Here is a 14643-nt window from a genome sequence, read left to right as displayed (position 1 = left end):
TTCAAGCGATTTCATCTCATCTTTCCAGTGGCACACTTGGATTCCCAAGTTGAGGCCAGGTTCATTGCATCCCTTGTCAATTCTTGCATATGCATCCCGCATCGCATCCCGCATAGCATACCATCCTTGCATCATATTGGTTGATCCTTGCACGTGGTTGATTGTGTTCCGTTTGCTTGTTTGTCTTGTTTGGGTAGAGCCGGGAGATGAGTTCGCTAACGAGGAGCCCGTTGAGTTTGCTTTCGAGGATCCAGTCAACTCTGACAACTTTGCAGGCAAGATGATCATACCCTCGAAATCACTACTATCTTTGCTATGCTAGATTGCTCGCTCTTTTGCTATGCCAATGCTACGATGCCTACCACTTGCTTTCAAGCCTCCCTAAATTGCCATGTCAAACCTCTAACCCACCTTGTCCTAGCAAACCGTTGATTGGCTATGTTACCGCTTTGCTCAGCCCCTCTTATAGCGTTGCTAGTTGCAGGTGAAGATTGGAGACCGTTCCTTGTTGGAACATTTATTTACTTGTTGGGATATCATTATATTTCTATGTTATCTTAATGCATCTATATACTTGGTAAAGGGTGGAAGGCTCGGCCTCTCGCCTAGTGTTTTGTTCCACTCTTGCCTCCCTAGTTTCCATCATATCGGTGTTATGTTCCCGGATTTTGCGTTCCTTACGCGGTTGGGTTATAATGGGAACCCCTTGATAGTTCGCCTTGATTAAAGGTTTTCCAGCAATGCCCAACCTTGGTTTTACCATTTACCACCTAGCCTCTTTTCCCTTGGGTTTCCGGAGCCCGAGGGTCATCTTATTTTAACCCCCCCCTCCCGGGCTAGTGCTCCTCTGAGTGTTGGTCCCACCGAGCGATGTCCGGGGCTACCAGGGGCAACTCTGGGCTGGCCTACCCAACGTCTGGCTCATTTGAGTGTGCCCTGAGAAAGAGATATGTGCAGCTCCTATCGGGATTTGTTGGCACATTCGGGCGGTGTTGCTGGTCTTGTTTTAACCTATCGAAGTGTCTTGAAGAACCGAGATACCGAGTCTGATCGGAACGTCTTGGGAGGAGGTCTATTCCTTCGTTGACCACGAGAGCTTGTCATGGGCTAAGTTGGGACTCCCCTGTAGGGATTTGAACTTTCAAAAGCCGTGCCCGCGGTTATGGGCAGATGGGAATTTGTTAATGTCCGTTTGTAGATAACTTGAACCCTAACTTAAATTAAAATGAATCAACCGAGTGTGTTACCGTGATGGCCTCTTCTCGGTGGAGTCCGGGAAGTGGACACGATGTTGGAGTAATGTTTGCGCAGGTTGTTCTCTAGTTTCTCGCTCGCGCTTTGCTTCCTCTTCCCGCTCTCTTTTGCGAATAAGTTAGCCATCGTATATGCTAGTCGCTTGCTGCATCTCCACATATATTTACCTTGCCTAACCTATAAGCTTAAATAGTCTTGATCGCGAGGGTACGAGATTGCTGAGTCCCTGTGGCTCACAATTTACTATTACACCAGATGCAGGGCCTGATGATTCCGCTCCAGGAGACGCGCTTGAGCTCAAGTGGGAGTTCGACGAAGACTCTCAACGTTACTATGTTTCCTTTCCTGATGATCAGTAGTGGTGCCCAGTTGGGGAGATTGGGACTGTGTCGCATGTTGGGTTCTCTTTTATTTTGGCGCCGCAGTCGAGCCATGAGTATTTGGATGATGTAATGTTATTAATGTACTTGATTGACGTGGCGAGTGTAAGCCAACTATTTTATCCCTTTTTATTATCTATATTACATGGGATGTTTGTGATGATTGCCTGACTTGCGACATATGCCTTCAATGCGATTATGCCTCTAAGTCGTGCCTCGACACGTGGGAGATATAGTCGCATCGAGGGTGTTATAAGTTGGTAATCAGAGCCTTCCCCGACCTTAGGAGCCCCATTGCTTGATCGTTTTTAGCAGCCGAGTTGTGTCTAGAAAAATGTTTTGAGTCATCTAGGAATTATATATCGGAGAGTTTAGGAATTCTTTTTACTTCCCATTCTCCTCATCGCTCTGGTAAGGCATCCTGACGTAGAGTTTTGACTCTTCTCTTCTCAAATTTCACTAAAAAAATTAGGATCACGCGGGTATCTTGGAATCGTTCCGATAGTTTTATGATGAGAACATTGTCTTGGTGCCTCCTGTGAGGGGTTTTGTGGAAGTGTCCCGGGGAGTTGAGCTCTGAGGTGTTGTCGTCATAATTTTATCATTGCAGTTCTGGAATACCTGAGTCTAGTATGCCGACATTGAAAATCTCTTTTATGCAGTTCGTTGGTGAGATAACCTCGACGCCACCCAGTACTGGGGCGGGAGTTCGGGAGTATCGCCATAACTTGTATAACGGATGCTTTTCGAAGGTTGAGGTAGATGGTTTCCGAAGGTTTCTCGGTTATGTGTTGAAGGATGGATACAGCTGGATGTAGGAATTGCTAGATTTGGGTGAGATATTATGCTTCCCCTGTATCCCCAACACCTGATTGCATAACCGGAAAGGTTCGGGAGTTTCATAGGTGGGAATTCTAGTAGCTCTAATTCTTCTTCCACAGATATTGGTTTGAGATTGGGATTTCCTACCAAGTATTCATTCTTGATCCGTACCTTGTTGATTTATTTCTCTACCTTAATTCTAAGTGGCTTCTCAATTTATGGATATGTGACCATTTCAAGAGGAATGCATTCGTTCATTTTGTTCGGATGTGAAGACTATATGTTCCAATTTTCATTCCATTGGTTTCAACTTCAATATTGTCTATCAATGTGCTAATGGTGGTCAACATCTTCAGGATGGCTCCTCCAACGCGCACGACTCCGAATCCAGATCCGCCACCACCTCCACCTCCTCCGGAGGCATGGCAAGCTGTGATGGCCGCAACCAATGCAAACACAGTTGATCATGCAAATTCTCCAAGAGCGCAATCAAAGCAATCAAGGCAACAATCAGAATCACTCTGCTACACTCAACCAGTTCCTTGCTAACGGGCCAAAGACTTTCAGCAATTGTGTTTAGGCAACTGATGCTCACGATTGGCTTGTGGATCTGTGCAAGCATTTCGAGTGCAGTAACGTCAGGCCTGGGGACTTTGTTAAGTTCGCTTCCTTCCAACTCAAAGATCAAGCTGTAGAATGGTTCCAGCAGTACAAGGATTCCAGAGGTGGACGTGTTATCACTTGGGATGAATTCCGTCAAGATTTCAGAGCTCACCATATCCCTCAGAGCGTGGTTGAAAGCAAGCGTGAGGAATTCCGCAACCTGAAGCAAGGCTCTTTGTCTGTCTATGACTACAACAAGTTGTTCCAGAAGCTCGCCCGCTTTGCCAAGCAGGACGTCCCTGATGAGAAGAGCATGATATACCAGTTCAGGGGTGGTCTCAGAGAAGAAATCCAGCTAGCTCTTGTTCTCTTTGAGCCCTTGAGGTACGATGAGTTCTACAACATGGCGTTGAAGCAAGAGGCCGCTCAGTTGAGGTGTGATGCTTCCAAGAAGTGAGTCAGAGATGTTACTCCTTCTTCCTATACTCAAGTGGCCAAGCAGCAGAAGTATTGGCTTCCTCCTCCTCTGTTCCGTCAGCCGTATCAGCAGAAGAGCAAAGGTGGCAGTGGTTCTTCCCACCCACCCAACCCAGGTTTTCAGAACAAGACTTCGTCTCAAGCTCCAAGATCAAGTGCTCCGTATCACCGTCCGCTTTCAGAGGTCATGTGCAACAAGTGCCAACAGAAGGGTCACTATGCCAACAAGTGCTTCAACCAGAGGCGTCTTCCTCCTCCTCCTCCTGTCAGATCGGTAAGTACAGCTGTGGTCAAGCATAACCCCAAGTCTGCCAAGGTCAACTTGATGAATGCAGCTCAGGAAGAGGACTCATCAGATGTCATTATGGGTAACCTTCCTATTAATGATATTCCTGCAAAAGTTCTTTTTGACACTGGTGCATCGCATTGTTTTATCTCGAGGCCATTTGTTTCTAAGCATGAGTTGCCTTTACAAGATTTGCCTAGACAGTTATCTGTGGTTTCTCCGGGTAAATTCATGAATGCAAGCGCTATCGCCCCAGATGTTACTATCACCTTGGGTGACTACAAGTTTCTCTCTTCTCCAGTGGTTCTTGGTAACTCGGATATTGATATTATTCTCGGAATGGATTAGCTTTCTAAGCACAAGGCTCAGCTTGATTGTGCAGCCAGGCAGATTCAATTGACTCATTCGTCTGAGGATGTAATTGTCTTTGCCGCTCGTGATGATACCATCCGTCTGTTTTCTCTCAATGAGAAGGGTGAACTCGATGCCATCTCGCAAATTCCAGTCGTTTGCAAATATCAAGATGTCTTTCCAGAAGAGCTTCCAGGAATGCCTCCGCACCAGCCAATTGAATTCATTATTGATCTTGAGCCCGGTACGGAACCTGTGTGCAAGCGTCCTTACAAGCTCGGACCTGAAGAGTTGAAGGAGCTGAAGAAGCAACTCGATATTCAAGAGAAAATGGGTCTCATACGGCCTAGTTCTTCTCCGTGGGGTTGTGGTGTTCTTTTTGTGAAGAAGGATGGAACGGACCGACTTTGTGTTGATTACCGTCCATTGAACAAGAAGACCATCAAGAACAAATACCCACTTCCCAACATCAATGAGCTGTTCGAACAACTCAAAGGTGCCCAAGTATTCTCCAAGCTTGATCTCCGTATGGGTTATCATCAGATTCGAACCCGTGAGCAAGATATTCCCAAGACGGCTTTCAGGACAAGCTATGGTTCATATGAGTACACTGTCATGTCTTTTGGCCTCGTCAACGCTCCTCCGACTTTCTCTCGCATGATGAACTTCATCTTCAATGCCTACACCAATGACTTCGTTTTGGTCTATCTCGACGACATTCTGGTTTTCTCGAAGAACAAGGAAGATCATGCCAGGCACTTGTGTTTGGTACTCGATAAGCTCAGGGAACATTAGTTCTACGTCAAGTTCTCCAAGTGTGAATTTTGGCTTGATGAGGTTCTTTATCTTGGTCATATCATCTCTGCCAAGGGCATTGTCGTGAATCCTGAGAAGGTGTCTGCAATTGTGAATTGGGAACCGCCTCAGAACATGAAGCAACTCCATAGCTTCCTCGGTCTCGCAAGCTATTGCCGAAGATTCGTTGAAAACTTCTCCAAGATCGCGAAGCCTCTCTCAAATCTTCTCCAGAAGCATGTCAAGTACGTTTGGTCTCCGGAGTGTGACATTGCTTTCAACACTTTGAAAGAGAAATTGATCACTGCTCCAGTTCTGACTCTGCATGATGAATCCAAGCCGTATGAGGTCTTTTGTGATGCCTCTCTCCAAGGTCTTGGCGCAGTATTGATGCCAGAGAAGAAAGTTGTTGCTTATACATCTCGCCAGTTGAAGCCCAATGAGAAGAACTACCCCACTCATGATCTCGAGTTGGCGGCAGTGGTGCATTCTCTTTTGACTTGGAGACATCTTCTATTGGGAAGAAAAGTGGACATTTTCACTGATCACAAGAGTCTCAAGTACATCTTCACTCAGCCTAATCTCAACCTCAGGCAAACTCGATGGGTCGAAATGATTCAAGAGTATAATCCGAGTATCGAGTATACTCCAGGCAAGGACAATGTGATTGCTGACGCATTGAGCAGAAAGGCTTATTGTAACAGTCTGATTCTCAAGCCTTATCAAACCGAGCTTTGTGAAGTTTTCCGCAAACTTAATCTGCAAGTTGTTCCTCAAGGTTTCCTCACCAACCTTCAAGTCTCTCCTACCCTGGAAGACCAGATTCGCCAAGCTCAGCTTCTTGATGCTATGGTGAAAAAGGTGAAGATTGGGATTGCCAAGAGTCAACCCAAGTACAAATGCTACCGCCTTGATGACAAGGATACTCTCTTCTTCGAGGGTCGTATTGTTGTGCCCAAAGGTGAACTTCGTAAAGTGATCATGAACGAGGCTCACAATTCTCAACTCTCCATCCACCCTGGGAGTACGAAGATGTATCAGGACCTCAAGCAGGCTTATTGGTGGACTCGAATGAAGCACAAGATTGCTCAATTCGTGAATGAATGTGATGTCTGCAGAAGAGTGAAGGCAGAACATCAAAGGCCAGCTGGTCTCCTCCAACCTCTTGCCATTCCAGAATGGAAGTTTGACCACATTGAAATGGACTCCGTGACTGGGTTTCCAAAGTCCAAGCGTGGCAATGATGTTATATTCGTTGTCATCGACAAACTCGCCAAAGTGGCTCACTTTCTGCCTATCAAAGAGTCAATCACTACAGCTCAATTGGTGGAGCTCTATACCTCTCGAATTATCTCTCTGCATGGTATTCCTCAAGTGATCTCTTCAGACCGTGGCAGCATTTTTACCTCCAAGTTTTGGGATTCTTTTCAGAAGGCCATGGGCACCAACATCCGCTTCAGTACAGCTTTCCATCCTCAAACTAGCGGTCAAGTCGAGCGTGTCAATCAGATTCTTGAAGATATGCTCAGGGCTTGTGTGATCTCCTTCGGCATGAATTGGGAGGATTGTCTTCCTTATGCTGAATTCTCCTACAACAACAGTTTTCAAGCAAGTTCGGGCAAGGCCCCATTTGAAATTCTGTATGGCAGGAAGTGCCATACCCCTCTCAACTAGTCTGAAACCGGTGAACGTCGGCTTTTGGGTAATGACTTAATCACAGATGTAGAGGAAATGTGCAAAGTCATTCGAGATAACCTCAAAGCAGCCCAATCCCGCCAGAAGAGCTACTATGATAGTAAGCACCGTGATTTGGCTTTCGAGATCGGAGATCATGTTTACCTCCGTGTCTCTCCTATGAAAGGTACTCGTCGCTTCGGTATCAAAGGGAAGCTTGCCCCTAGATACATGGGACCTTTCAAGATTGTCAGCAAGAGAGGCGATCTCGCCTATCAACTCGAGCTTCCTTCAAACTTTGCAAATGTTCATGATGTGTTCCATGTCTCTCAGCTCCGAAAGTGCTTCAAGACTCCTGACTGTACCGTCAACTTCGAGGACACTGAGCTCCAAGAAGATCTCTCTTATCGTGAGCACCCAGTTTCTATTCTTGAAGAGACTGAACGCAAGACTCGCAACAAGTCAATCAAATTTCTCAAAGTCAAGTGGTCACACCATTCCGACCGTGAAGCTACCTGGGAACGCGAGGATCACCTCCGTTCTGAGTACCTGGCGTTCTTTCAGTCCTAGATCTCGGGACGAGATCCTTTCGTAGTGGTGGAGTGTTGTAACACCCCGGATGTAACTTTCCCAATTTTTACTCCAACTCTTGCCGTTTCCGGCGTTAAGTTATTTTATTTTCTCGGGTTCGGGTTTTGTCGCCGTGTGTTGTTGTCGTTGTCATGCATCTCATATCATGTCATCTTGTGCATTGCATTTGCATACGTGTTTGTCTCATGCATTCGAGCATTTTCCCCGTTGTCCGTTTTGCATTCTGGCGCTTCGTTCTCCTACGGTGGTCATTTCTAGCTTTCTTTCGTGTGTGGGGATTAAACATTTCCGGATTGGACCGAGACTTGCCAAGCGGCCTTGGTTTACTACCGGTAGACAGCCTGTCAAGTTTCGTGCCATTTGGACTTCGTTTGATACTCCAACGGTTAACCGAGGGACCGAAAAGGCCTCGTGTGTGCTGCACCCCAACACCCCTCCATTTTGACCCAAAACCCACCTAACTCTGCTCCATCATCTAGATCGTTCAATCACGATCGCGTGGCCGAAAACCGCACCTCATTTGGACTCTCCTAGCTCCCTCTATGCCTATTTAAAGAACCCCTCCGAATACGGATCTCCCTCTTCCCCGAAACCCTAATTTTTCCTCTCCGCGCCGGCCGGACACGTCCGTCCGGGCCGGACACGTCCGATCCGCCGCCGCCGACCAATCGCCGAGCGCCACCTGTCCCGCGCCCACATCGCCATCCCGCGCGCCGCCAGGCCCGCCGGGGCCCGAGGCCGGCCCCCGCGGCCCAGCGCGCCGCCGCCCGCACCGCTCCCCGCCGCCTGAGCGCGTCGCCTCCTCCTTCGAGCCGCCGCCGCCGGAGCAAGCCGGCCCGAGCCGCCGTGCGCCGCCTCCACCGCCCGCCGCCTTCGCGCCTCGCCGCGCGCGAGCTCGCCGCCGCCATCCGACGTTGCGAGGCCGGCCCGAGCACCTCTCCTCGCCGGCGTGCCCCACTCCTATCGCCGGAGCCCATCGTCGCCGGAGTCGCCGCCTCGCCGGAGTTCTCCTCCCTCGCCGGCCGGATCTGGTGGTTGGACCAGATCCATCGGTCCCCGATCCAAACGCCCGCGCCGTTCCCCGGATCTCCTCGTCCCGGGTCCTCCTCGTCCCGTTTCCCGCGAGGTCTAATTTCTTCTAAGTCCCGAAATCCCAGATCCATGTGTCCTTCTTCATGGCCTTGTAACTTCGCATCCATAGCTCCGATTCATGCATATAGCATATCAAAATGTTCATCTCAGAGATTACATCATTTGATTCCATTGCATCATTTTCATTTGAGTTCATCTTGATGCCCAAAATGCTGTTAGAAGAGGGCTACTTGAGTTAATTGTCAGATCTGCTACTCCATTTAGAGTTTTGTCATTTTTGCCATGATTATTGTGTGCATGATATGCCCTGACGCTCTACATATGTTTTGTTAAGGGTTTTGCCATCTCTCTAGAGGTGCAACCCATGTATTTTTGTGATGTGTGTGGTGCCTAGTGCAAGCTTGCAAAGTGGTGCACTTGCTAATTCTGTTTTCAGGGACTTAGCATTTCCACTAAGTCCTTGAGCTGTTTAGTTCATGATGCCATATGTTCTTGTTGTTTTCTAGTGATCCGTGCCTCTTTTGAGGATGATCAGTAAGGATCTTTTGTTAATATTATAGCGCTCTATCCATCCATGTCTTTGTTTGCAATTATGGAGCACGCTAGCTTGAGTCAATCGAGCTCTACTTTTACTACTTTGTGAATTTGGGCAGATTGTCAACTTGTTTGCAATTTTGCCAATGATGTTGTAGTTGATCCGTGCATGCTATGCTATTGTTCTTGCCATGTCTAGTTTGCATTTTGTGTGTTCTCGATAGATGTGTGCTTAGTTTATCATGACTTGCACCGTAGTGAGTGCATCGAGCTCGTAAACATGCCTACTTGAGTTATGTTTCAGCATGTGCCAGTTTTCACCAAGTCTGAAAATTGATTATGCTTTTGCTATGTTGACATGCTTGTTAGTATATTTTTTGATCCCTTTTGGCTCAAGGTCACTAAGGGACTTATTTTAAGATATTTGAGTAGCTCCATGCCATGTCTTACTTTGTCTTGTTCAGGTCCTGTAGCATGTTGTTTCGTTGCTCCGAAGAGTGCTACTTGGTCTGAAATTCCAGACAAGTGTTAATTTCACTAAGTCTGAGATCTGTTTACAATATGCATTTTTGTCATGCTTGTTTGAACCTGTTAATGGATGAATTGGCCATAGCTCAGTGCTAGACTTTTGTTAAGCATCTTGAAGGCATCCCTGCCATGTATTCTGATGCCATGTTTGAGTGCTGTAGCATGTTCATTTCGTTGCATTTAGATGGCTACTTGCTGTAAATCGCAGACCGGTGTCATATTTGAATCGCTTGCCATTTCCAAACCGTAACTCCGATTCCGGCGTTCTTTATATCGTTTTCAAGCGATTTCATCTCATGTTTCCAGTGGCACACTTGGATTCCCAAGTTGAGGCCAGGTTCATTGCATCCCTTGTCAATTCTTGCATATGCATCCCGCATCGCATCCCGCATAGCATACCATCCTTGCATCATATTGGTTGATCCTTGCACGTGGTTGATTGTGTTCCGTTTGCTTGTTTGTCTTGTTTGGGTCGAGCCGGGTGACAAGTTCGCTAACGAGGAGCCCGTTGAGTTTGCTTTCGAGCATCCAGTCAACTCTGACAACTTTGTAGGCAAGATGATCATATCCTCGAAATCACTACTATCTTTGCTATGCTAGATTGCTCGCTCTTTTGCTATGCCAATGCTACGATGCCTACCACTTGCTTTCAAGCCTCCCTAAATTGCCATGTCTAACCTCTAACCCACCTTGTCCTAGCAAACCATTGGTTGGCTATGTTACCGCTTTGCTCAGCCCCTCTTATAGCGTTGCTAGTTGCAGGTGAAGATTGGAGGCCGTTCCTTGGTGGAACATTTATTTACTTGTTGGGATATCATTATATTGCTATGTTATCTTAATGCATCTATATACTTGGTAAAGGGTGGAAGGCTCGGCCTCTCGCCTAGTGTTTTGTTCCACTCTTCCCGCCCTAGTTTCCGTCATATCGGTGTTATGTTCCCGGATTTTGCGTTCCTTACGCGGTTGGGTTATAATGGGAACCCATTGATAGTTCGCCTTGATTAAAGCTTTTCCAGCAATGCCCAACCTTGGTTTTACCATTTGCCACCTAGCCTCATTTCCCTTGGGTTTCCGGAGCCCGAGGGTCATCTTATTTTAACCCCCCCCCTCGGGCCAGTGCTCCTCTGAGTGTTGGTCCCACCGAGAGATGTATGGGGCTACCAGGGGCAACTCGGGGCTGGCCTACCCGACGTCTGGCTCATCTGAGTGTGCCCTGAGAAAGAGATATGTGCAGCTCCTATCGGGATTTGTCGGCACATTCGGGCGGTGTTGCTGGTCTTGTTTTAACATGTCGAAGTGTCTTGAAGAACCGAGATACCGAGTCTGATCGGAACGTCTTGGGAGGAGGTCTATTCCTTCGTTGACCGTGAGAGCTTGTCATGGGCTAAGTTGGGACTCCCCTGTAGGGATTTGAACTTTCAAAAGCCGTGCCCGCGGTTATGGGCAGATGGGAATTTGTTAATGTCCGGTTGTAGATAACTTGAACCCTAACTTAAATTAAAATGAATCAACCGAGTGTGTTACCGTGATGGCCTCTTCTCGGCGGAGTCCGGGAAGTGGACACGATGTTGGAGTAATGTTTGCGCAGGTTGTTCTCTAGTTTCTCGCTCGCGCTTTGCTTCCTCTTCCCGCTCTCTTTTGCAAATAAGTTAGCCACCGTATATGCTAGTCGCTTGCTGCAGCTCCACATATATTTACCTTGCCTAACCTATAAGCTTAAATAGTCTCGATCGTGAGGGTGTGAGATTGCTGAGTCCCTGTGGCTCACATATTACTATTACACCAGATGCAGGGCCTGATGATTCCGCTCCAGGAGACGCGCTTGAGCTCAAGTGGGAGTTCGATGAAGACTCTCAACATTACTATGTTTCCTTTCCTGATGATCAGTAGTGGTGCCCAGTTGGGGGAGATTGGGACCATGTCGCATGTTGGGTTCTCTTTTATTTTGGCGCCGCAGTCGGGCCATGAGTGTTTGGATGATGTAATGTTATTAATGTACTTGATTGACGTGGCGAGTGTAAGCCAACTATTTTATCCCTTTTTATTATCTATATTACATGGGATGTTTGTGATGATTGCCTGACTTGCGACATATGCCTTCAATGCGATTATGCCTCTAAATCGTGCCTCGACACATGGGAGATATAGTCGCATCGAGGGTGTTATAGTGCATGTGGCGGGTAGGCCGATGCTACCGACTAATCTGCTCAATGCTGCAACCGGTGCTATGTGGAGTCTGCATGACAGTGTTCTTTCTTTGGAGAAGCGGCGTCTCTCCGAGAATGATGTGGCATACCCGGTTTTCGTGGCCAAGGTGCCAGAGGGCAAGGGCTTTGTCGATAGCGCCATCGGGGGTATGATCGTCCTGCGGTTTGATGACATCTTCGCTATGTTTAATCTTCATCCGCTGCACTACACCTTCATTCGGCTATTTTCGCTAAGTATGGAGATGCGGATCATTAGAGACAAGACCCCGGACATCGTGATAGTCGACCCATTCTACATGCGTGCCAAGCTCTTGGGCAGCGCTGGGGACCGGCAAGTCACGAGTTCATACCTCGAAGGCGTCATTCTGGCGAACCCAGATAAGGATAACTTCCTCGTGCCTTACTTTCCCGAGTAAGTCATCCCCTCACCGCCCCGTAACATATGATTTTTTAGATTTTGGTCATTCTTTTTTTTCTCTAACATTCCGTGTTTTGTGCAGTGACACACGTTGCACACTCATCCTCTTAAGCCCGAACTATTCCATGGCCACGTATTTCGACTCGGACCATCAGTCGAATAAAGACTACACAAATATCAAGAAAGTTCTTGATGATGTTCTCCCCGGTTACACCAAATCTGGAGGCACCTTCAGGAAGCCAATTTTTAGGTACGGCAAGCACGTGTTCACCCACGTAACGACGTTCCCCTGTGTCAAGAAGCCGCCTGGCGGTCAGAAGGATGCCAACTATGCCCTCCATCACATGTGGGCGATCGTACGGGACCATAATCACCTTCTGCTACCAAATAGTCTCAAAGATTGGGCCGCATGCTTGTCGGCAATCCAGGACACAGACCTCAGACAAGAATTCTTTCACATCCAGTCGGAGTTTGCGGAAATCATCCATCAAGATGTCCTTCGTACCTCAGGGCAGTTCTACCTCAGATATCAACCGTCCAACAGTGAAATAGAAACAACGCTACAAATGCAGGCTGACAACGATCGCGATTTCATGACCATCACGAAAGACGGCAGCTTCATCCATGCTCCGGTCCCTGAGTCGAGTCGAAAGTAGTGATGCTATGTAGTTCTGAAATATCAATTAGCTCATGTTGTAATTAAACTTTAATGAACTTGTATGTCTCTTTGGTTTGGACAGTCGTTCAACTTATATGTGATCGATGCTATTTATTAGTAGGACCATGAATCGTGCTATTAATGTGTTGCTTTTCTCTTATGATCCTTTTGTTGCATACTTATATATTGCTTATGTATTGTTTGTGAATTGCTACTAACGTTTTGTTTGTCTAGTGCATAGAGTTGCCGTCGTATGTCGTGTACAAGGGTAAGGCTCCCAGAGTCTACGACGACTGGGAGGAGTGTCGGAGACAGGTTCACTGTTTCAGCGGTAACAGTTACAAAGGATACACCACTAGGGCAGAGGCGGAAGCTAGATACGCGCGCTATCTAGCGGGAGAGAGGAGGGAGCGGAGGAGGAACCGGATGAAGACCAGTTTCATCGTGATGATGCTCATCGTGATGACCGCAGCTCTCTTCTATGTGATGGTAATTTAGATGATTGATATCGACTTGTAATGTGAAGACAAACTCGCTACTCGCGGTCTCGAGACTTGTAATGTTCTAACTTTGTTCGGTATTTTGAATTCGGAGACTAATATGATGAATTCTATTCGGAGACTAATCTTCTATTGTATTCGATAAATCTGTTGTTTATATGTTGTGCTGTCTATATTTTGTGCAGTAATATATTTTGTAACCTGTGAAAATATCAGAAAACAAAAAAATTCTAATATTCATACTAGTGGCGCACCATAGTGCACTTTAGTGGCGCACTGCAATAAACATACTAGTGGCGCATTATCTAAAAATGCGCCATTAGTAACCCAGAGCACAAGGTAAATATGGCCCCCTGGGAGACATTGTAATGACGCACCAGGGGACATATTAATGGCGCACTGTCAGGTGTGCCATTATTGTCTGGTATACTAATGGCGCACCAGGGGTGCGCAATTAGTACTTGTTACTAGTGGTGCACATGTAGTGCGCCATTAATGGCCAAAACAAGTGCGTCACTAATTAGCCTTTTCCTAGTAGAGCGGTATTCGAACTCAAATCTTTTCGAGATGTTGCTAACAAGGCATTAACTGTAGAACAAGCATATGTGGAAGAGCAAGAGGAAGTGGGGCAACAACGTAAGAAGGTCAAGGTTGATCATGGAAATCAAGGTAATATACAGAGAAAAATGCAACATAATTGGCGTCCAAACAACTACCCGATAACACAGCCCAGAGGTAATAATTGTGTTATTTGTCACGGAAATCACACAGTTTTTCAGTGTGAGTATCGTCGAGGAAATTGCTTCGGGTGTGGCAAGGAGGGACACATGATCGGCCAATGTCGCAACTCACCGAATCAGATTGTGCCAAAACCCATCACTCCTAAGTTTTTACTTGCACCTCAAGCTCCACTTTATTTACCTGCACCCCCTACTAGCTCTAGAGGACCCTCACAACGCATGAATAGTTATCCTGGAAAGAAGCAAGCAAACTCACGTGCAAAGGTGAATCATTTAACTCAGCATGATGCAGAAGAGGACAACAACATGATAACAGGTACACTTCAAGTATGCTCACACAATGCATTCACTTTATTTGATACGGGTGCTACACATTCATTTATATCCTCAAAATTTATCAATAGTCATGGATTAGAAAGTACCCCTTTGAGGAAAAGGATATATGTGGAATCCCCGATGACAGGAGTAATAGCCAAGAATATTTGTGTTGCATATCCTATAGTAATAAAAGGGCAAGAATTTTTGGTTGATTTAATAGTACTAGATATGCATGATTTTGATATTATACTGGGCATGGATTGGCTAGCTAAGAACCAAGCAAACATAGATTGTCGGAGAAAACGGGTGATAATTCATGTACCTGGTCAGCGTAAAATCATTTATCAAGCAAGGCATAAAAAATTTGACTGCTCTTTTAGCATGAATTTAGAAGTGAAAGAGAAAGATATCAAAG

The 14643-nt window shown here is 46.6% G+C and overlaps 1 protein-coding gene across 1 annotated transcript in view; it reads left to right on the top strand.

The window, feature by feature from the left end:
- The window catches only part of LOC147987118 (uncharacterized), a 125222-nt gene extending 111268 nt beyond the window's left edge, over window positions 1–13954 (top strand). The window contains exons 4-5 of the mRNA XM_087542285.1: window positions 13709–13839; window positions 13950–13954. Of these exons, the coding sequence (XP_087398411.1) occupies window positions 13709–13839; window positions 13950–13954 (136 nt within the window). The remainder of the gene's footprint in view (window positions 1–13708; window positions 13840–13949) is intronic.
- Window positions 13955–14643: the final 689 nt, after the last annotated feature.

This window comes from Triticum urartu, chromosome 2A (assembly GCF_056163025.1).
Source record: "Triticum urartu cultivar PI428250 chromosome 2A, HENAU_Tu73, whole genome shotgun sequence".
NCBI classification, from domain to species: domain Eukaryota; kingdom Viridiplantae; phylum Streptophyta; class Magnoliopsida; order Poales; family Poaceae; genus Triticum; species Triticum urartu.
Note: the sequence above shows the minus strand (reverse complement) of the source record. Positions and strands in the feature narration are given on the sequence as shown.